The sequence below is a fragment of the Hemitrygon akajei genome, chromosome 23 (assembly GCF_048418815.1).
Source record: "Hemitrygon akajei chromosome 23, sHemAka1.3, whole genome shotgun sequence".
Taxonomy (NCBI): Eukaryota; Metazoa; Chordata; class Chondrichthyes; order Myliobatiformes; family Dasyatidae; genus Hemitrygon; species Hemitrygon akajei.
The window spans coordinates 33,455,607-33,479,980 of NC_133146.1; the positions used below are offsets into that span (position 1 = coordinate 33,455,607).

The following is a 24,374-nucleotide window of genomic DNA, read 5'->3' on the forward strand; positions in this document are numbered from 1 at the left end:
CAGTTCTGACATTTTTCACTTTCATATGGCCCCTTCAGTCCCCGTTTCACCATCTGTTATATTCCACAGTCCCCTAGAATTCTAACCAATGACTTTTCATCTGATCAGTATGGTATATAAAATTTTAATTACTGTTTTCATAAGTCCATTTAACTAGAAATACATAGTATTCTTTTAGTTGATATATAGAGGTGAATTGGTATTCAGAGTGTACTGTACAACTTCAAGAACATAAATCTTGTTGACATCTGATAAAAGTTTTACATTTATGGGATAGAAGCAAGTAGGAATTTTAAATATTAAGCTGTACTTTTGTTGGTACCTTGTTGGCCTAGCACATTTTGTGAACTAATTTCTTACAGTTCAAATGTAATTTTATTATATACACATGAATATATGGTTATAGTATTAATCCTGTTCTTTCATTCCTTGTGTTTAAATATATTTAACTGTAGCATTTGCATTTACATCTCTTTCTATCCAAGAAAAATGATCAGAAATCCAAATAAACCCAGGAGACAAATCTGTGTAAAGTAATAAATTCAGTCATTTGCTTTTTTGTTCTTTTAATATTTTTAATATTAATAATATTAATACATATTTTAAATATATATATTTTGAATTTGTAGTCCTTTTGAGTGTCTCACAAATATTATTGACCTTAACCGACATAATCAGATATTTATCCAAACATCATCGCCATGGGATTTCCAGCTGAGAGGCTTGAAGGTGTCTACAGAAATAACATTGATGATGTAGTGAAGTAAGTACTTAAAGACAGAAGTCATTTTTAATTTTAATTTAGAAATTGTAAAAATTTCTTTCAAATTAAAGCATTAAGTTTTGTTAATTGAAATCATTGATAGCATTTTGGTACTCTTAATAGATAAAGGGATGTAAAAAATTTAGATTGTGCTTTCATTAACCCTTTGGTGTCATGATTTTCATTTCATTTGCAGTCGTGAAAGGGAAAAGAAATTGTGATTAAATTAAATGGTTTGGTTGTATTTTCCAAGATCCTGTACATCTAAATTTTAAATGATTAATTCTTTTCATTTCTGAGAATGAATTTAAATTGCATATTTTTTGAAAAAGTTATCAATGGAGACCTTGAACCCAATACGTCTAAATACAGTAGGTAAGAGGATAATTTGATGGTCTGAGGTTTTTGGCGCATTTTTTAAATGTACCGATTGCAAATTATTATAAGATCTTGCATTGGACTAAATATTGCTTATGTAAGTCAGATTTGTGAATCAGTAACGCAAAGCAAAAACTGGTGAAGGAAGTTTCTGCAGACTGCCCGGTAGAATTTCTCACTTTGAAGTGACAGTGCTTGATTTTGAATATAACAAAACTGATATATTGATGTTCATATTCTTAAAAAATAGAATTGCTGTGTGAATGTACATGACTGCCATTGCAGCTTATGTTCTTGATCTAGCATTTCACTTGGTTATCTAAGAATAGAATATTTGAGTATTAATACAATTCAGTTTTGTGCTGAGCTTTGGTGTAAGACAGCATAATTACAATTCTAAATGTTTCATCACTTTCCTAAAGCATTTTCAAAGTTCATAAGCATTGCTTATATTCATTGAATCATTTGCTTTGGCAAGGCCTTCAGTTCTTTCAGAGGGCATCTCATTTGATTGGTTGAACCAAAACCTAAACTTATGGCAATTGTGAAGGTTTTGCTATTATTTTCTAGATGGGAAGTGATGTGACTCCCATGTGCCACTCTGGACAATTTGCCCTGGAAATTGAATTGCCAGTGCGGGTTGTTCTTGAAGCATTTTAGAGCACTGTTGCATGTGGACTGAAGATGTGGGGCTGAAAGACGTTGCTTTTTTATTGTTTTTGACATGTTGCTCTGCAGTGAATTGTAATAATTTATGCACTACTAAAGCTGCAATAAAATCAAACTTTGCTTTCTAAAGGAATGACATATTCCTTTATGTTGTTATTTACTTTGTCTCCAAACCAACTGAAAGCTCTGCGTGATGTGTAATTCTTGTTGATTGCAAAAAGAAATGCACCTCAAACTGCTAATTGGTTCTTCCTTCTACAAATGAGGAAGTACAGTTGAAAGTTATTATTTATCTGAAGTTATTATATAGTCAATATCAGAAGCTGACATAAAATGTCTGAGCTGGTATATTTTCCCTATAGAAGACAGATCAACTACTTTCACTAGTTTGCTCATTTCCTGTAATCTTTAAAATCCCTCTTTTTTTCAAAAGTATTGTGCCAAATACCATTTTAGACGTTTTTGAACTTATTTTAACCATATCCTGTAACTCAACATTGCGTGTATCCCCTAAGCATGTTTTTCTCACTTCCTTATTTATTCTATGCATAATCTGAAATTTTAAGGTTGCACCAGAAATGATCGGTCTGTATTTGATATTTATTACAGCATCATGTAATCTTAAATGCTTCATAACATCATGCCTTTCCAGTTCTAAAGAATTACTGCTTCCTATCTTTGTTTTTAACCATGAAGAACATTTTCTGTATGGATATTCCTGCTTGATGATTGCTACAGATAGTGAGCACCCATTTCTTACATTGATCTGATGTTGGTTTTATCAGTATATGTTTCTGTTTTGCAATCTTAATGGGAAATGTATCCATTTGACCCATCCATTCACCACGGAAACACTAGAAAAAAAAGTGTTGCTTGCTATTTCTTATCTTTTTCTTTTTCACTTTTTGTTGTGTTCATTTTTAAATTTTTTTTTGCTTTTTATTTTTGTTCTGGGAAAGGTTTATACTTGAAAATCCACTATTGTTTCTCTCAGATCTTGCCTGAGATACTTAATTTTTTTTTGCTTAAGATTTTGCATCTCAATTAAAGACTTATTTGAATTTTTGTTTTTTCTCTCCTACCACCAAGACCACTGTAAATCAGCTTCCTATCCCTCTGCTAACAGACTGCAAGACATGAGTGGTTGCCTTAGACTAGAGGCCTGAACTCTGTCTATAACATTCTTACATGGTGACCCTATATTCGTAAGCCAGATTTAATTTGCTTTTATTTTAGCCACTTAAAACTTTTTTTCAGAAAAAAAGTTTGATTTTGGTCTGCAATTAAATTGCAAAACTTAGCTGTTATAAGATTAAAGTTTTGACAGTAATGAAAGGAGAGGCAGAAAGATCTGTGTGAGGATTATAGTAACTGGTTGTAGTTACTGCTAAATCAAGGTGCTATTCAACAAAGTAGATGTTATCCCTGCTGTATTTTCACATCTGCAGTATACAAGTTTGAAGTAATCATGCTAAAGTTTTAAGATGTGGACTTGGTGAAATAGAAAAGGTTAATCTGAGCCACAAGTTTACATTGCCATATGACCTGCCATCAGTGTAATGTGGGGATAAACAAATCGGGTAAAGAACAATTGAGAAAAGTTGGAAAATGGAGATTGCCAATTGGAGTAGGTTTTCAAGCAGAAGTGAAGCCAATATTTAAACGGTTAAATTTTTTGCAATGATATGAGAAATTGGCAGTGGCTAATAATTGAACTAAACTTGTCATAGGAGTACAAGATTTAGTCAGTTTGGATGTATCTTAGAATTCAGAAAAAAAGATACTGTTCTTATGAAAGCAAATCATGTGTAATTCAGTTATGGTCATTTGAATATTTCCAGTAGCCAGAGATTATGTACATCTCAGTAGAGCTATTTTTATTTTACAAATTAGTGACAATGACCATTAAATTCAAAGAGGTGGGATATACTCCAATTGCCTTAAATTCCTTTTGCAAATGCCGTAAAATAACTGTTACAGCTGTTAATCATTTTCATTGTTTTAAATTCCAAAATGACTTGGTTTATTATGTTCTCTAAAGTGAGACTAAATTAATCTTTTTGTAATTATCCTTTTGCCTGGAGAGAACAATGTAGATAAACTGCTTGCAAGTCCAGATATTAGTTAACCTTTCAGTTGGGATATTGTGACTTTGTACTCCCTCAATCAGCCATAATAAAGAGCTACATCTATGTTTTACTCTGTGAAGAGTTAGCTACTTTGCCAATTGAACACAAATAGTATCTTTGTCCCTTTTTTTTCTCTCCAGGGCTGGGTCATTGTTTTATGCAGTGGGTGGCTGTATGCACTTTTGTGGTGTTGGTAAAATTGATGTTAAAATGTTATATTTGAAAAATTGAGACACTCCTATCTTGAGATTTTCTCAATTCAGAAGAAATTTTCATTTAATTTGCTATGTTTCTCCAGACTAAATTTTAATTATGCATTATAGGTTTTCTCGGGCTTTTGAAACTTGGCTAAACGAGTGCCTCATTCCTTATAGTATTTGAGAACTAGGTTTTGCCTACAATCTCTGGTGATGGTTGCACCTTTAATGCTGGAAAGTGACAATTTATTGAGCATGATTGAATACTGTGAGCTGAGAATTTTTTGTATTTAATGTTCAAAGTGCAAGAGTACAGCTATTGACTAATATTAAATGTTTTCATTCATGATACATTTTGTTTAATTTTTATGCTGTGAGAAATAGAATATGGATACAGTTTACCTAAGAAACAAATGCACATCACATTTTCAGTTTATTTAAAGTTAGTTCCCTGATTTGTTTTCCAAAGGCATATTCAACATGATCACAGTAGATGTAGCGAGTGAGCTATTGTAGTAACTGGGCCCCTTTGCATTGAGTAGTGTAGGAAGGGTCTCTGCCAAAGGCAGGAGGCACTGGAGAACTTGCGCAAGACCAAGCTATTAAATATGGTTTGATGTGAGCCTAATTAGTAGAGATCTGAAAGACCATTAATCAAATGTGTACTGTTGACTATTGTTCACCAGGGTAGTAGTAGAAATGAAAACACTCTGCTTTTGTGTCTTTGACTTAAGATGAGGAAGATTTGAAAAATAGCCTGGTTGTCCCAATCAAAAGCTCTTGATCTTGTGTTAAGCTAGATTCAGATCGGATTCGACTGGTTTCAGCTCAAGCTGAGTCTACTTAGCAAGTGAATAAGTCATCAATGCATATTATTCAGGTTAGTATATAACAAGAGTTAACTGAAACACCAACAGTAATGTGAAATTATACACCTAAAATTGTCACTACTTTTCTTAGTAGTTTTGTAGTTTTCACCAGTTGTGCATACATGTGCTTGTGTAGATATATCAACAAGCTCATCTTTTTAAAAAAATTTCTAGGGCTGAAATATATTTGGAGGGGTAAGTGAAAATATAACCAATTGAGATCTGCTAAGTTCAGTTCATTAAAAATTGCTCTAGATGTAGCACTTGAATTTCCTTAGTATTTTAAGTTGGAGAATTACTTTTTACTTCCAGGGATGTTGCTGAGGATTCTTTAATTACTGATCATTCATTGGTGGTAGACTAAATTATCCTTTAAGCAGGCTATTAGGGCATTGATATCCCCTGCCCATTTATTTAATTTGGCATATGAAATTTGTTTCTCTTCATGCTTCACATTTGTTGGTGAATACAGTCCTTACTGTATATTGGAGGTATAATTTTGCCAGGATATGGGGTGACCAGTAAATCATGCCTAGTGTTGCTTGGAGTGGAGTTGTGTAGCCAGTGTGGGACAATTTCATGCCTGTTTTCAGTTACTGGTTTAATTAAGGGACATTGTGGAATAAGCAGGCTAACATTTCAGAATGTTACAAAAACCATTTCATAATTCTTTTAATTATGTAACATCTAAATAAAATAATTCAGAATTGTCAGTTCAACAACTCTAGGGATTGTAAACATGGAGCTACTGTGTGTGTATGATTGCATATTTATGGGTCATTAAAAATAAAACTAAATTCCTGATTGTAGCATAATAAGTTCAGTATCTTGTAAAGTGCATGGCTCATTAGTTAGCAAACACGAAGAAATCTGCAGATGCTGGAAATTCAAACAACAACACACAAAATGCTGGTGGAACACAGCAGGCCAGGCGGCATCTATAGGGAGAAGCGCTGTCGATGTTTCGGGCCGAGACCCTTCGTTAGGACTAACCGAAAGGAAAGATGGTAAGAGATTTGAAAGTAGTGGGGGGGGGGGGGGGGAGGAGAAATGCGAAATGATAGGAGAAGACTGGAGGGGGTGGGATGAAGCTAAGAGCTGGAAAGGTGATTGGCGAAAGTGATACAGAGCTGGAGAAGGGAAAGGATCATGGGACGGGAGGCCTCAGGAGAAAGAAAGGTGGGGGGGGAGCACCAGAGGGAGATGGAGAACAGGCAAACAACTAAATATGTCAGGGATGAGTTAAGAAGGGGAGGAGGGACATTTACGGAAGTTAGAGAAGTCAATGTTCATGCCATCAGGTTGGAGGTTACCCAGCCGGTATATAAGGTGTTGTTCCTCCAACTTGAGTTTGGATTCATTTTGACAGTAGAGGAGGCCATATCAGAATGGGAATGGGACGTGGAATTAAAATGTGAGGTCACTGGGAGATCCTGCTTTTTCTGGCGGACGGAGCGTAGGTATTCAGAGAAACAGTCTCCCAGTCTGCGTCGGGTCTCACCAATATATAAAAGGCCACACCGGGAGCACCGGACGCAGTATACCACACCAGCCGACTCACAGGTGAAGTGTCGCCTCACCTGGAAGGACTGTCTGGGGCCCTGAATGATGGTGAGGGAGGAATGTAAGGGCAGGTGTAGCACTTATTCGGTTTACAAGGATAAATGCCAGTAGGGAGATCGGTGGGAAGGGATGGGGGGGGACGACGAGTGGACAAGGGAGTCGCGTAGGGAGCAATCCCTGCGGAAAGCAGAAAGAGGGGGGAGGGAAAAATATGCTTGGTAGTGGGATCCAGTTGGAGGTGGCGGAAGTTACGGAGAATTATATGTTGGACCTGGAGGCTGGTGGGGTGGTAGGTAAGGACAAGGGGAACCTTATCCTGAGTGGGGTGGCGGGTGGATGGGGTGAGGGCAGAATTGCGGGAAATGGGAGAGATGCGTTTGAGAGTAGAGTTGATGGTGGACGAAGGGAAGCCCCTTTGTTTAAAAAAGGAAGACATCTCCTTCGTCCTGGAATGAAAAGCCTCATCCTGAGAGCTCCCCTTGTCCTTACCTACCACCCCCACCAGCCTCCAGGTCCAATGTATAATTCTACAATTATTCATTTAAATAATACTCAATTAGATTAGGAGCAAGAAGTTCTTCATTAATTAGAGTGTTTAAGATAAATATTATGTTTAAATGCTAATTGCTTAATTTAATTTTAGCCAATTTTAATAGTTTGGCAATGTTATTGTATGTTTCCAAATGCCAATCATTTTGAAACATTTCATTTTGGAAGAATTTGATAGCAGGCTACAGTTTGGAAGATTATTAGCGAAAGTTTATACAGTGCATTTTTGTGGCTGAGTTTCCTGTCACCTCGTGATAGAATTTGAGAGGAAGTACTTACAGCATTTGAAGGCTTTGTTGAGTTTTAGGACAACCAGTTTGCAGCAGTAGCACTCACTGGGATAACTACAATCTGTATATGGTCTTTTCTCATAGATCAGTTGTGGACATGGAGAACTTGTCATTAACTGCAAACTTCTGACATAATTTCATTTTGCAGTAATTATCTTGAGATTTTTGCTAATAGAAATACGAGATATAATAGAGCTTTCATTCAAAAGCACATGGCTGAATTGTGTTAAACTAATTGTCGCATCAAAGCCCAAAATCAACATAGCAAATTTAAAATTAATGCAAACTACTACTTTACAAATATGTACTGCGGTATTGTTTTTATTTCTAGATATTACTTAATACTTAAAAATCCAGGTAGGTGTTTAGAATTCATGTGGTTTCATCTAATCCCATCAACATATGCCTCTGTAATTGTCTCTCATGTTTATCTAGCTTCCACTTAAATACATAATCCTTGCTGGATGTTTTTACCTGTTCCTCCTCCTGGCAATCTCTATTTTCTACATTAAAAAATTCTTGTGAATTTCCTTGGCTTGACTAATACCGAATCTTGCACTTATAGCCTCTAGTTCTGTTACCCCAGTATTTGTCTTGATCTTCATTGGAAATGCAAGATGCTTGGCAATTCAAATTATATTCTCTTTTTAAGAATAAACTCTCCTTCACTATAAGTGTTTGATATTTTTAAGAACTGGTTTGTTTGTAGCACTGGAGTTGTATATTTTACAATTCTTCCCCACTAGAGACAAAACTCGTGCATTGTTTTGAACAATGGTATTATCAATCCACCTTTGTAGTTTTAGTGGTTTTAGAATCTGTAATCAAAGGTCTTGTTCACTCATTTACTTGTTCATTTTCTAATAAATCAACCTTCAAGTTATTTGTTCCTATTTAAGTATAGTTAATGATGATGCCATCCAGGTTAGTAGGACTGTTTACATCCAGTGTATACAGTGCTTATAAAAAGCACTAAATAACCTTCTCACAGAGTTGCTTGGAGTGTTCTTTTGTCTTCATGGTGTAGTTTTTACCAGATTACTGACTTACCAGCAGCTGACCGTCCAGATACAGATGTATTTTCATGACAGTCAGTTTAAACTGCACACAGGTGATCGCCACTTAACTAATTATGACTTCTGAAACCAATTGGCTACACTAGTGATGATTTGGTATGTCATTTTAAAGGGGAGGTTGAATACTTGTGTAATCAATGACTTTGTGCTTTATATTTGTAATTAATTTAGACACATTGTAGAGATCTGTTTTCACCTTGACATGAGTCTTTTTCTGTTGATCAGTGTCAAAAAAAAATAGCCAGGTTAACTCCACTGTGATTCAGTGTTTATAAAACATGATAACTTCCAAGGGAGGTGAATACCTTTTATAGGCCCTGTAGTTTTGCATTTATACAAGGGGTGTTCATATAAAGGTACAGCTTATTCTTTATTATCTTTTAATATTGGTGCTCTTATTGACAATCCTGTGTATGAGAAATTGCTGACTATGAAATTTTGGTCCCTGGTGTTTATAGAATCTCTGGATGTAGTTTAATGTATTATGTTTAATTAATCTTAATTCAGTACCACATTGATTTTTAAAAAATCTGACACTTCCATTCTAGGGCTTGGGTTTTTAAGAACAGAGGAAACATTAAAATGAAATGTGCCGCACAAACTTACTGCGAACTTAAGAAAACATATCAGTCAGAAATGCAGCAAGCTACATAGCGAATCTTTTTGGAAAATGCTTATCTAGCATGTTACTTAATTTACTTTTGGGTCACTTTATTTCAACAATTAAGTGCTTAAATGATTTGTTTGTGAACTTGATTTGACCCATGTGTTGCATTGTCTCAGTAATTTCCTTGTTTCTCAAAACCGGACATCTGCCATAAGAAATGGTACAATAGTGCAAGTGCTGTTACTGGATTCTATTAAATGGATTGATTAAATAGCAAACAATAGGCAGAAATTAACTTGCACAAGGAAGACCAAGGTACTAAATAGTTTCCAGTAAGTTTTTTGTTTCTTCATGCCAGCAACCAATTCCCATAGAAGTTAGAAATTGGATTGAGCTGAGGGTTTATAGATAGTGGTTAAGAAAATGGCAGATGGACTATATAGTGGGGGAAAATGTTACTTGTTTGTTGGGGGAGCAAGCTTTTTAATGTGGTAAGAAGCTGGTAAAAGTTGGTGTGTGATTGAGTACTTAAAATGCTGATATATGATATGATGGACTCTCGTGTCCACCATTCACAGGTCTTGGAGCTGGGTAAGATGTAAGTTTTGGCATTTATATCTATTTAAACACTCCAGGTGGCACCAGTGGGGGGTGGGTAGGTAATGAAAGTATGCAAGCTTTCATTTTCCTAAGCCTTATGATTCTTGAGCTAGTGTTGCATAATAATCTTCAATAGATGGTTCTGATTTATTTTGCTTCAATTTGGTTTCTCTCTAAGCCTATGCAGTATCTGCAAGTGTCAAACCAAACCAATAAGTACCATCAAGTGCAATTCTCGTTTAATTTTTAAGTTCACTGGTATCCCCTTGTGGATAGAAACCACAGTTACAATCTGGCACATCAAGTGTATTCATAATCTTAAGCGGGAAAGGTTCCATCAAGTCAGTTCAAAAATGAATAGGTATATTTTGTCACTGTTTCTAGTGTTTATCTTTTTGCATCTTGCCGCCTGGATTATAAGGCAAGCACCTAAGGTTGACATATTTTACTATGTATTTTGTGTAACAATTTGAGGTGTATTTATTGTCGTTGCTTCCTATCTACACTGATTTAGTTTGCATCATCTTAAGCCCCCCCCCCCCCCCCCAAAAGTGCAATAGTTTTAAATCTTTAAAAAGTCATCTCTGATTACATAGTCACAGCCAGGTTACGTTTCACTATAAACCAGGATAAAACCAGAATAATACCAATGTCAGCAGAAGATAGATTCTTGGAGATATTAATACCGATGAACTAGAAATTGCTGACTCTTCATTGAAGATTGTTTGTTTTCCCAAATTCCCCTTCCTGAAGTCTAGAATCAGTTCCTTGATCTTGCTGATGTTGAGTGTAAGGTTGCTGTGACAACACTTGACCACCCTATCACATTCACTTCTGTAAACATTCTCATCACAATCTGAGATTCTGTCAACTACAGTGTTATCACTGGCAAATTTATAGATGCAATTTGAGCTGTGCCTAGCCATGCAGTGATGACTGAAGTGAGAGTAAAGCAGTGGGGTAAGTATGCGTCCTTGAGGTGTGCATGTGTTGATTGTCAGCAAGGAAGAGATGTCACTGGTTCCCACTGACTGTGTTCTACCAATGAGGAATTCAAGAATACAGTTGCAAAGGGAGGTACAGAGGGCCTGGTTTTAAAGCTTATTAGTTAGTACAAAGGGGATGATGGTGTTGAATGCTGACTTGTGCAGGTGGTCCAAAGCCCATTGTAGATTGTGAACCCAGTGAGATTGCAAATGCCTTGTTGTGGCAGTAGGCAAATTGCAGCGAGTCCAGGTCCTTGCTCAGGCAGGAGTTAATTCTAGCTATGACCAATCTGTCAAAGCTCTTCATCACAGTAAATATGAGTGCTACCAGATGATAGTGTTTGAGGCACCAGTATAATTGATGCCCACTTGAAGTGGATGGCAACCTTCAGCTGCAGCTGTTGAAGATGCCTTTAGCAGTCCTGTCAGTTGGTTTGCCCAGATTTTCACTGTTCTGCCAGGTATCCCTTTGGGGCCTGGCACCTTATGAGGGTTCATCCTCTTAAGGATTTTCTGAGGTCATAGTCTGAGACACAGATCACAGGGTTGTCAGATGCTGTGGGGATTCACAGAGGTGTAGTGTTATTCTTCCTTTCAAAGTGTACCCATGAGAGATGAGAGTGCTGTTTTATATATTGGCTTTTTAAACTAGGCATTGAATATTTACTACTATATATGTACCTGATAAGCTAGTATGATATTTTTAAAGCTTTGGAGGAGTTCACAATAATGATCCTGGTAATTAAAAGGTTAATGTTTGAGGAGTGTTTGATGGCTCTAGACATGTACTCATTGGAGTTCAGAAGAATGATGGGGGACCTAATTGAAACCTACTAAATATTAAAAGTTCAAGATAGTGAACATGGAGAGGATTTTTCCAATAGTGGGACAATTTAGGACCAGAAGACGTAGCCTCAGAATACAAACATGTTCCTTTGGGTCAGACTGACTTGCTGCCTGTTGTGCTCCTGATGTTTAGAGCAGCATTGAAGGTCCTCAATCTCTGGTGGTGGTGAGAGCTTTCTTCATCATGTCAGTAGCCTTCTCTTGGTTTTCACTACTGTCAATCATGCACGTCCCAGGTGGAGGCACGGGAATACCATTGCACTTGGATGTAGAAGGACTGTTCCTTGGTGTTTATGTAATAATTTTGTTTTAGCAGTCAGGGTTGATAACCCTGAGCTGAACCCTGAACCTGGAAGACTAGTGGACCACTCTTAGTCTGTCCTTTTACTTTGACTTGTTTGGCATAGGTGACCCAACCAAGAGCTAAAGCATAAAGCCCTGATTCCAGCCAACGTAGCTCTTCAGGTCATTGAGGCATGCAAGCCTCCAAACTGCAACAAGGTTGTGGTCCTGTTGGAGATTTGGAACAGAGATGAGGAATTTCTTTAACCACAAGGTGGAGAATCTGTGGAACTCATTGTTACATACAGCTGCAGAGGCCAAGTTATTGGATGCATTTAAAGTGGAGGTTGATAGGTTCTTGATTAGCAAGGGTGCCAAAGGTTATAAGGAGAAGGCAGGACATTGGGGTTGAGAGGAGAAATCAGCCGTTACTGAATGGTGGAGCAAACCTGATGGGCTGCATGGCCCAGTCCTGCTTCTGGTTCTTGTGGTTTTATAGGTGAAGTGATGGATCAGAATAGAATTATCTGATGGTGGCAGGTTGACAACTTCAATGTTATGAGATTTGTGTCCCTGGAATGTAAGCATGCTGCACCAAAATTCTTTGCTGTTTGCCCTTGCCCTTTTGTGGAACTATGCCTACCTGATCAAATGCTTTCTATTCAGTTGAACTAGTGGATCATCTGCATTGGCACTTCTCCCTGCTTTGGCACTGTGTGCACCTCCAATATCCATCCTTAGCCACCATCCATTTTGCGTTTAGCAGTGTATTGACAACATCATTCAGGGGAAAAAATACTGCATCAGGTTTCACATAAACTAATTACATAGAAGTTTAACCTTGTCACCCCTTGACACCCATTTTCTATAATTACGAGATTGCTTCATAGACTTTGCACTATTCAATAGATTTCCTTCAACAGAGCATTATGAAGACCAATATCTGGTTTCTATCACCAAATGAAACCCTCAGAAAGATATATCATGATTAAGTGAGATAATTGCAATAATGGTATCTTTAATGGAATTATTTATAAGTAAGCATTTTAACCATTTTCCACGATGCATTTGCTGTTGCTACTTTCCATGTAATATTTTATTTTAAATTCTAGTTCCCAGGTGCACAGCTTTTGTTTAATCCATGTTACAAAGTTGAAAAGATGAGGAATGTTGCAAATGGCAATTCAATTTACCAGTTTTGTTTTTGAATCGTATTTGCTGAACTCTCCCACTTCAGCTTGTGTATACTCTTTATACACTTGGCTCAGTCTCTTGTCTCTCCATTATCCACACTTGTGGTTATCTCGACATAAGCTTGCCAATATACAGTCGGCTCTCCTTATCCACGAGGGATTGGTTCCGGGACCCCTCGCGGATACCAAAAAACGCGGATGCTCAAGTCCCTTATTCAACCTGTCTCAATGCGGTGGACCTTAAGACCCAGTGGAACCCCAGACCTTATTTAACCTGTCTCAGTGCGGTGAACATTAGGACCCGGCGGCGGAGCTCTGAATTCGCAGTGTTTCTGTTCATGAAAATAATCATGATTGAAAGTAAAGTGGAAGTAATAAAGTGATCCGAAAGAGGTGACACGCCATCGGTCATTGTAAAAGCGTTAAGCTACGTCGGTCAATGATCGGAACAATTTTAAAGGGAGAAAGGCCCTGCCCTGGTGAAAGCTACAATTATTACTAAGCAACGCAGTGGTTTAATTGTTGGGTTTTGAGTTTTTGATCCTCCACATCAATCCGGCATGAATGGAGAACGCACTTGATAGCGGTCTGTCACTGGATCGAACTCGGGAACTTCCGTTCCCGAGCCTGGTGCTGAAACATACGTTCTTAAGTGTTTTATATGCATAGAAAGATAAAATATATATACTATATACCAAGACAAATGTTTGCCTAACTGACGCTAAATAATACCAGATGTACCTGATCCGACTTAGTAAGAGAACTTGCGATTTTTTTTCAATCCCAATCCACGATAATCCACGCACATCCTCCCATATACTTTAAATCATCTCTAGATTACTTAAAATACCTAATATAGTGTAAATGCCATGTAAAATAGTTGTTATACTGCATTGTTTAGGGAATAATGACAAGAAAAAAGTCTGTACATGCTTGAACAACTAGTGCTGGAAGAGCACTTCCGGGTTTTCTCGATTCGCGGTTGGTTGAATTTGTGGATGCAGAACTCGTGGATAAGGAGGGCAGATTGTACTTAATGGTCAGATTTCCTCACTGTATCCTTATAAACATGAGGACAAACTACCTGTACCCAGACCCCAAATTTTGTTTACTGGTGGTGCAGTGACATCAGTGCCTGACTCTGGAGCGAAGGTTACCGAGTTCGAATCCAGTTGGTTTGCTCCCGGACACGCTTTACATCTGTGCCGGGTTGAGTGTCGAGCTTGCAACTCGGTCTTGTAAAAAAACAGTGTGCTGTGAGAAGGTTGTGGGGAACCGGGGGACCACTCACATAATCTTTCCTCCAAGACAACCACTTGGAAAAAAGTGGTCGCCAAGGCTCTGGCAGAGTATGGCACACAAAAAAAATTGTCTCTAAGCTACAGGATCACAATATGGGGAACAGTGAATGAAATGGAAATGATAAAAATAAATTCTGCAAAGTAAAAGTAGGAATTGCCTGTTCTGTTATGCTGTTTCCACTGGGTTGGGGAAGAGCAGGTAATGATGTAAGAATATTTTGACCTATATTTTATTTTGAAAATTTGCATCATTTTTTAAATTCCAGCATGTTCCTGACCAATCACATGTCCATAATTTTCTGCAGCCATGCAAACATTGAAGTCATCTGCTGTTTCCTATTTTGGGCACTAGAACATCCTGAATTTAATTTTCCAATTGGTCATGCAATGCCTTCATCTGTTTGGCCTGGAACTGAATTTTCTTCCTCAACCTTTTTGTCTTTTTACTTTATTTCCTTTTACACTACTTGAACCTATTAATTTTACCAAGTTATTCTATCTAATCATCTTGAGATATGGTTTGAGTTCAGATTTTTTTGATAATTAAATAATGCTCTTTAAGAAAATCTGTGATGTTAAGCATGCTGCATAATTGCAATTTCTTGAAATTTAGACAGAGATTCAAGGCTGTTTCTTTGACTCTGAAGCAACTTCCTGGGTTGGAGGTCATTACAAATGCAGGGCATCATTTCAGTCACCAAATGAAAATGTGCTTCTATAAGCAAGAAGGTGCAGCTCCAATATATTCACACTCTATGATGAGAAAGAAGAAGCAAAAGAACCCTGAAGATGTGAGGAATCATGATTTTGTTTCTTAGGCCTCATAATATGTCCTTGCAGTTGGAAGAGACAGCATTTCCACAGCTGTAGCTCCTACCCTGCATTCTGTTGTTAAAAAAAATTGTTTTTGTATTGTGGAATTGTATTGCAAAAGAACTGAAAGATCAATATTTTAAATTAATTATTTAATGTTCTTTTTCTCTTCAAGTCAAATTTTTGTTCATTCAGTGGTAGAACCGTTTGAGGAACATAACATTTATTTCATGCACTCTTGCTGCACAGCTGGTATTTTGTTCAGACTGTTGCCTGAAGATATTGACCAATCTATAATATCAAGTAGCATTAAATGTCCTTAATAATGTTTTAGAAGATATGGCATCTCTGTAAATTCCTTCAGGAACACTGTTTGAATACAATTGAAGTACTGCAGTATGCAAAAGCAAAAATTAACAAGTTGTATCACTATTTATTGGAATGACAAAGTTGAGGGTTTCATTTGGTAATAGAAACCAGATATTGGTCTTCATAGTGCTTCAAACTATGATGAAAGCATTGCCTCAAGTATTGCAGCAATACTGTGATTTCAAATTTGTTGTTCCTGAGAAAGTTGAGACTGGTTCAAATAAGATCTTATAAACTGGTTGCTGATATGTTAAACTGCATGCTTAGAAATGAAAAATTTGAAGAATTGGCAATTCTAGTTGACATCATTGGACATTTCAAGCTTCTCATGTTGACTGCAAACGTGGATTTGTTTGTGCTAACCAAGAAACCAAATTAAATTAAACCTATCTGGCTGCACATGACCCATATACCTCCATTCCCTGTATGTTCTCGCGCCTATCCAAATGCCTCTGAAACCCCTCTTAGCATCTGTCTCTACCACCAGCCCTGGTGGCATGTTAAAGTACCTACCACTGTGGGGTAGGGGAATAGTGACCAGTCTAGCAAACCTTTTATACATCCTCTGCAGAGCCTCTGTATCCATCCTTTAATGGGATGACTAACGAACCACAGCATATGGACTGACTTTTAAGGACTCTTTATCTCATGTTCTCAATACTTTTTTTCTGTGAGTGCCTGCAAGTAAATGAATCTCAGGGTTGTATCTGGTGATGTACTTTGATAAGAAATTTACTTTTCAAATGCAAAATTAATCCAATGATGCTTACACAATGCCTTTGTAAAGTTTATGTATTGATAAATGTGAAACGACTTAAAAGTTAGTATTTTAAAATTATCAGCTTGTATGACATTTAAAATATGCCATTCTGATGGAAAGGATTTGTTCTGAAGGTTTTACAAAAATCCATATTTTAGTAGTGGAGCAGAGAGGTAAATGGCATCTTTTAAAATGAAATGTGTTACAGATTTTAGAAATGATCAGCATGCCCATTCCATTTCAGTTGAATTTATAATGTGCTTTGGTTGTCATTCACATCCAGTATCCCTGCACAAACCCATGGTCTGATAGCAGGACCTGCACAGTTTGTAAAGCTGAGATTCATGCTTTCTACACTAACCAATTGCTTGCATTTCTGCAATGCCTGTAGTATGGTTAAAGAGCATTTAACAAGGGCATAACAGGTAATTCAGTTTGACTGGAAAGGTTGGTTTTAATAGTGCCATAATGGTGGAAATGGAGCTGCAGCGATTTTCATGAGAGAATTTCAGATATGGAACCTAGCCTGGCAAAGCATAGGCACAGATTTTGGAAAGAGTAGTTGTGAAGGATCCGTAGAAAACACAATAGATTGATGTGATAGTGGTAGGGGGTGGGGAATGATCACTTTAAGTTATCAATGGACCAGGGGCTTGGTGAATGGAAACTGATGAAGGTTAGATTATTGACTCCAGCGTTTTGTAAGAGTTGACCTTTGTGGAAGACATAAGACGTGAGCTTGCCCAGAAGAAGGTTGAAACCATGATTATTGAGATAAAAAGAATGCATAATAAAAAGAGTAAAGCAAAAGAAAGCTGTGCAGTATGCTGTGTTAGTGGTCATGAGCTGCTTTTGTGATGAGCCTCTTAGGCTGAAAACAAGCTTGTGGCCCAGAGGTTGACTTTGCATAAGTGTCAGAGTCAAACATGACAGCACAGAGACAGGCCCTTTGGCCCATCCATTTCATGCCAGCCTGGTAGTCTGGTTAGTCGCATCTACTTGCACCTGGACCATAACCATCCATACCCCTCTCATCCATGTACCTATCCAAACTCCTCTTAAATGTTACACATCTCACATCTACCACTTCTGGCAGCTCGTTACGCACACTCGCATGATCCCCCTCAGATTCCTCAAGTATTTTTTCATTTAACTCTAAATTAAAAGCAGACCTCTGTTTCTAGTTTCATCCAACCTCAATGGGAAAAAAGGCTGCAAGCATTCACACTATCTGTATTTCAATTTTGTATGCCTCTGGAAGATCTCCCCTTATTTTCCTGTGCTCCAATTTCTGGCCTATTCAACCTCTCTCTAACTTGGGTGCTCGGGTCCCAGCAGCATCCTTGTAAATTTTCTCTGCACTCCTTTAATTTTATTATTATCATTCTTGTAGGCATGTGACCAAAACTGTATATAATTCTCTAAATTTGGCCTCACCAATGTCTTATGCAATTTGAACATCCTAATTTCTGTACTTAGTGTTCTGCATTATCAAGGTCAGTACACTAAAAAAAACCTCTCTTTATGACCCTATCTGTGATGCCACTATCAAGGAAATATGGATCTATATTCCCTTCATTCTACCACACACCTCAGTGCCTTACCATTCACTATCTGTCTTAACCTGGTTTGTCCTCCCATAGTGCAACATCCACATTGCTGTATATTAAATTCTAAAATGGGCCATTTTTCAGCCCATTTTCCCAGCTTGTCCAGATCATATTGGAAGCTTTGGCCTTCCTCGCTCTCCATTGTGTCCACAATCTTGGCGTCATCTGCAAATGTATAGATTCAGTTTGCCACATCATCCATATCATTAATGTAGATGACAAACTACAATGGACCTAGCACCATTCCCTGCTGCACACCACTAACAGGTGTTTCAGAGACGATCATCTGCTACCATTCTTTGGCTTCTCCCGCTAGCTGATGTTTAATCTAATTGACTTTCATTCTGAATGTCAAGCGACTTAACGTGGCCCAGCCACCCATGCGGAACTTTATCAAAGGGCTTGCTAAAGTTCATGTAGACAATGTCCACTGCCTTTCCTTCATCAAACTTCTTGGTAACCTTTTTTTTTAAAAAAAAACCTCAACATTCTTAAACATGACCTACCATGCACAAAGCCGTGTTGACTATCACTAATCAGACCCAATCTATCCAAGTACTTGCATTTCCTGTCCCTTTTCAATATCTTCCAGTAACTTGCCCACAACTAATGTCAGGCTCATTAGCCTATAATTTCCAGGATTATTCTCGGTCTTTGTGAAGCAACAGTGTCACGGATCATTATTAGGAGAATGAACCTTGTTGACTAACATAATCATGGATTAACTAAAATTGGAAACAGTCTTAAAGGAATAAAGAGAGAGGGGAACAGGATTGGGGAAATGGTGAAGCGGGGGGGCAATTACCCGAAGTTCAAGAAATCAATGTTCATGCCATCAGGTTGGAGGCTACTCAGAGGGAATATAAGGTGTTGCTCCTCCAACCTGACTGTCGCTTCATCACAGCTGTAGAGGAGGCCTTGAACTGTCATGTCAGAAAGGGAAGTAGAATTGAAATGCTGACCACTGGGTGCTTCGGCTTTTTCTGGTGGATGGAGCATAGGTGCTTGGTAGAGCAGTCTCTCAATCTCTGTTGGGTTTCACCGATATACAGGAGGCCACACTAGGAGTACCGGATACAGTAGATGGCCCCAAGGGACTCTCAAGTGAAGTGTCGCCTCACCTGGAAGGACTGTTTGGGGCCCTGAATGATAGTGAGGGAGGATGTGTAGGGGCAGGTATAGCACTTCTTCCACTTGCAAAGGTAAGTAGGGGCAGTCAGTGAGGAGGGACAAATAGATCCCATTTCAAAATGTTACATACTTCATTTGAGCGCTCTCCACACACTAAAGTATAGATCAATCTTCAGGTGATAAAAGCATTTGAGATATCTCTTGTCTAGATATTGATGTCATCATCATCATCATCATCGTATGTGGTAAAGTCAGTTTTTCAAATAGTATTTTATTTGCTTTGTTGCAAGTTTCTGTGCTGAATTAGATCAAAACTTTCCCCACCATGAATTCTTCATAGTTCAATTTCCGGCTGTATCCCAATTCAGAACTCTGACATTCCTGATTCTTTAGATGAAAATAGAAACAATGTTGTCTGTAGACACTAGAATTTATTTCTGCACTATAGTATGTAGAACACCATTAGACCTTTGGACCGTAGTTGACTCTTGTGCAAAACTCTCTTTGGAAATCTAGCATAGAATGTAATGTTTTTTGAATTTATGCTATCTGGTTTTAATGTGCTGATTTGAATTCAGTCAATTAAGTAAAGCTGTAGCTAAAACAACATGGCAAGTGTTAAAGTAACAAGTGATAATTAAAAACCTACCCAAGTCGAATTCGAAGGTAGATTATAGGGTTAATGGCAGGAATCTTAGTAGTGTGGAGGAGCAGAGGGATCTTAGAGATCACACCCATAGATCCCTCCAAGCTGCCACAAAAAAATTGAGTAGGTAGTTAAGAACTATTGTTTGTTGGCCTTTATTTGTTGAGGGATTTGGTTCAAGAGTCACGAGGTAATGTTGTAGCTCTTAAAACCTTTGGACACTTCTGGAGTTAGGAGATGACATATCAGGATACTGCAGCAGCAGCCAGGGCCAGTGGCACTGTGGCCAGCTGCGAGGATCAACAGGGAAGGGTAATGTCAGGCAGAGTGATAGGGATAGTTTGGGGCTGGACAGGAAATTGTGTCTGCAAAAGAGATGCCAGGATGGTGTGTTGCCTGACCAGGTGCTGGCATCCAGGGTGTCTGAATGGCTGCAGAGTATTCTCAAAAGGGTGAGCAGCCAGAGGTCGTGGTTCACATTGGCACAAATGACATGGATAGAAAGGAGTGAGAAGTCTTGTGCAGCTAGTATAGGGAGTTATGAAGAGCAGAGATTGAAGAGAAATAGTAACCTCTAGGTTACTCCCAGTGCCACATGCTAGTCAGGACAGGAATAAGGTGATAATACAGTTCAATAAGTGGTTGTAGAACTTGTGCAATGGGAAGGAGTTCTTCAGGTGACCTAAATAAGAGAGATGGGTTGTACCTAAACTGGAGGGGCATCTTGCTGGGAGGTTCACCAGTTTAAGCAAGTAAAGCAGGGGGATGGGAACCAGAGAACCGGGTCGGAAACTGGAGGGATGGAGAGGAAAATGGGTATCAGTGCCAGTAAAAACATGCAGGAGCAAAGTAGTAGATATGATGGGACTGTTGGTTTGAAGTGTGTGTATTTAATTATAGGAGTATTATAGTAATGGTAAAGGAACTTGGATCATGGATCAATAAGTGAAATTTTGACGTTGTAGCCGTTATAGAGACTTGGTTGAGAGGACAGGAATGGGTACTTAATTTTGATGTTTTAGAAAAAAATAGAGGAAGGTAAGAAGTGGTGTGTGGGTTGTATTACGAATTGGGGCCAATATCGCAGCTCCACTCAGGAGACACAAAGTGTTTGTCAACTGAGTTGAAATGTGTAGTATTCAAAAATAGGAAGGGTGCAGTCACTCCGATATGATTATACCACAGACACCCCAATAGCTACCGGGACATTGAGGAACAGATATGCAGGCAGATAAAGGAAAGGTATAAAAGCAATAGGGTTGTTATAGTGGGGGAATTTCACCTTCCTGAATATAAACTGGGGCTGATTTAGTAGGGCAGAATGTGTTAAGTGCATCTCGGAAGGTTTCTTAAACAAGGGTTCCCAACCTGCATCTTGGTTAATGGTACGGGTCCATGCCATCAGAAAAGGTTGGGAGCCCCTGTTTGTATTGATAGGCCAACTAGAAGAGGGGCTGTACTGGACCTGGTGTTTAGCAATGAGCCTAGTTAGGGAACAGTGAGCACAACTGAAATTTTCGGATAACTATAGTTAAGGATGAGTATGGACCTTATGGGAGAGTACTAAATTGGAGCAGGGCAAGTTATGAGAGTGTTAGGCAGGAACTAGGGAGAGTTAATTGCCAACAGTTTTTGGCAAGTCTACATCTGACATCTGGAGGGTGCTAAAAGACTAACCGTGCAGAATTCAGGCCGGATGTGTTCTGGTAAGAAGGAAGGACAAGGATGATGTTGAGGGAGGTGATGAATTTAGTGAAGAAGAAAGAGGAAAAGTATGTAGAGATCTGGAAGCTAGAATCAGATGTAATTTTAGCTGGATAGTTGCTCAGTCTCTAAAATTCATTTGCACGGAGAACAAACCTTGATCTGTTGAGAAATTCAAATGGCAAAATAAAGTTCATAATCAGAAGATATCAAGTTCATTAAATGTGGCTGATTGAAATGTGACTATGCCAAATGTACACTGGTATAATTCCATGAAGAGAATATTTGTTGTTTTTGTCTAATGATGTGTCAGTAAAATGACTTGAGTAGAAGGCAAACTCAGAAAAGATCATCTACATTTATAAGATTCAAGTTGAAAGCAAAGTGACATTTTTAAAAATTAAATTTGAAATCAAGTACAGTAGTGTGGTTTTGACATCTTCCCAAGTGTTCTTTGGTAGACATAGGTATAACAAATCAAAGAAAAATTTCTGCAAATTAGAGACTAAAGGAAGCATAAACTGTTGGATGGAATTGTTCTCACACTATAATACCCTTATTCAGGAAAGCTTTTGGGGATTTCAGGAGATACTTCCTGAAAGAAAGATTTTGCCAATTTGGGACTATTTTTACGATGAAGTCTACTGTATTTCCTCACTCAAAGCATTAAAAGTTATCTTGCGATCTTATCCTGTCCCTAAAGCAGTATACTTTATTTTAAATATTTCTTTATGTAAAGTAATACCCTGTTTGCTCTTGCTGTAGCTTTTTTACATCATTCAGGAATATTTGGAAAATAAGGGATGCTGGTTCTAAGGTTTCTTTCATATCAGTTGGTTTTAATTTGATATTGTATGGTTGGTTTTTGCAGGAGTTTAGCTTATTGCCCTCTAGTAACCCCACCGTTTTTATTGTCCATACCAGCTTCTGAATGTTACATGCACACATGCAACTATTTCACAATGTCTTAATTATAGGTATTTATAAATGTATTAGAAAGCAATGGTTTGAAAAGCTTATTGTGGAATCTAGTAACCAATCTTTTAATCACATCAATGGTCATCAAGTACACTAGTGTAGGAATGTTAACTTCCTAAGCCATTGTAACAGCTTCTACAAATGTAATATTATTCAACTTTGTAGAACAAGTTTTTAAAAGGGTTACGTTTAAAGGGCTTTTTTTTTTTGGCTCCTATTCACAATAAATAATTACTGTTGGCTTGTGGTATTTTATGATTTTCTCTGAAGAGACTGTAAATGAAATGGTTCTCTGGTATTGTCAATCAAGCCAACTGTGGGTTGAATACATATTCAACCATTGTCATTGGCCGAATTGAAGATGGTGACGAATCCTCATACAGAAGAGAGATTGAAAATCTGTCTGTGGTGCCACAGTAATAACCTTTCACTCAATGTCAGTAAGACCAAGGAGCTGATTTTTGACTTAAGGTGGAAGAAACTGGAGTTCTATGAGCCATTACTCATCAAGAGATCAGAGGTGGAGAGAGTCAGCAACTTTAACTTACTCTGTGTTAATCATTTTAGAGAACCTGTTCTAAGCCTAGCACGCAAGTGCAATTATGAAGAAAGCACAGTAGCACCTCTACTTAGAAGTTTACAAAGATTCAGGATGACATCTAAAACTTTGACAAACTTCTATAGATGTGTGGTAGAGAGTATATTGCCTGGTTTCATCATGGTGTAGTTGATGAACCAGAGGAGATAGCAAAGGTACTTAATGAATACTTTGCTTCAGTATTCACTACGGAAAGGGATCTTGGCGATTGTAGAGATGACACAGCGGATTGAAAAACTTGAGCGTATAGACAGAAAGAGGACGTGCTGGAGCTTTTGGAAAGCATCAAGTTGGATAAGTCGCCGGGACCAGATGAGATGTACCCCAGGCTACTGTGGAAGGCGAGGGAGGAGTTTTTCTGTGTTTCTATGTAGTATGGAAACACCAATGCCCTTGAACGGAAAATCCTACAAAAAGTAGTAGATGCAGCTCAGTCCATTATCAGTAAAGTTCTTTCCACCATTGAGCACATCTACATGGAATGCTGTCACAGGAAAGCAGCATCCATCATCAAGGACCCCCACCACCTAGGTCATGTTTTCTTCTCATTACTACCATCAGGATGAAGGTTCAGAAGTCGCACCACTGTTCAGGAACAGTTATTACCCCTCAATCATCAAGCTCCTGAACCAGTGGGGATAACTTTGCTCTATGTCACTTGTCCCATCACTGAACTGTTCCCACAACTGAACTGTTCCCACAACCAATGGACACACTTACAAGGACTTTTTTCATATTTTCTATTTATTGTTTGATTATTATTATTTCTTTCTTTTTTGTATTTGCACAATTTGTTGCCTTTGGCACATTGGTGGTTTATCTGTCCTGTTGGGTGCAGTCTTTCATAGAAACATAGAAAAGCTACAGCACGTTATAGGCCCTTCGGCCCACAATTCTGTGCTGAACATGTACTTTAGAAATTACCTAGGGTTACACATAGCCCTCTGTTTTTCTAAGCTCCATGTATCTATTCCAGGAGTCTTTTAAAAGACCCATGAGTATCTGCGCGCCCCCCCCCCCCCCACCACCACCGTCGCAGGCTGCCCATTCCACCACTCTCTGTGTAAAAAAAAAACTTATCCCTGACATCTCCTCTATACCTACTTCAAGCACCTTAAAACTGTGCCCTCTTGTGCTAGCCATTTCAGCCTTGGGAAAAGGCCTCTGACTATCCACGCGATTAATGCCTCTCATCATCTTATACACCTTAATTCTATCATGCTTCTTGGATTTGCTGTGTATGCCCACAAGAAAATGAATCTTATATAGTTGTGTATGGTGACGTGCATGTACTTGGAACTCATGGATGGAAATTACCATTAATAATTCTCCATTGCACGCCCATTTTGACTTGTATCATATCTGCACCTTGTAGTGCTCTAATGAAATTCATGCTAACCTTTTATTTCATTAGAGTCCTCCAGACTTGACAGACTTCGGTATTATCAGGACATAACCATGTGATTA

The 24,374-nt window shown here is 38.2% G+C and overlaps 1 protein-coding gene across 1 annotated transcript in view; it reads left to right on the forward strand.

Moving 5' to 3' along the window:
• LOC140715319 (phosphatidylinositol 3,4,5-trisphosphate 3-phosphatase and dual-specificity protein phosphatase PTEN-like) overlaps positions 1 to 24,374 on the forward strand; it is a 113,290-nt gene that overhangs the window by 40,192 nt on the left and 48,724 nt on the right. The window contains exon 2 of the mRNA XM_073027358.1: positions 679 to 763. Within this exon, the coding sequence (XP_072883459.1) occupies positions 679 to 763 (85 nt within the window). The remainder of the gene's footprint in view (positions 1 to 678; positions 764 to 24,374) is intronic.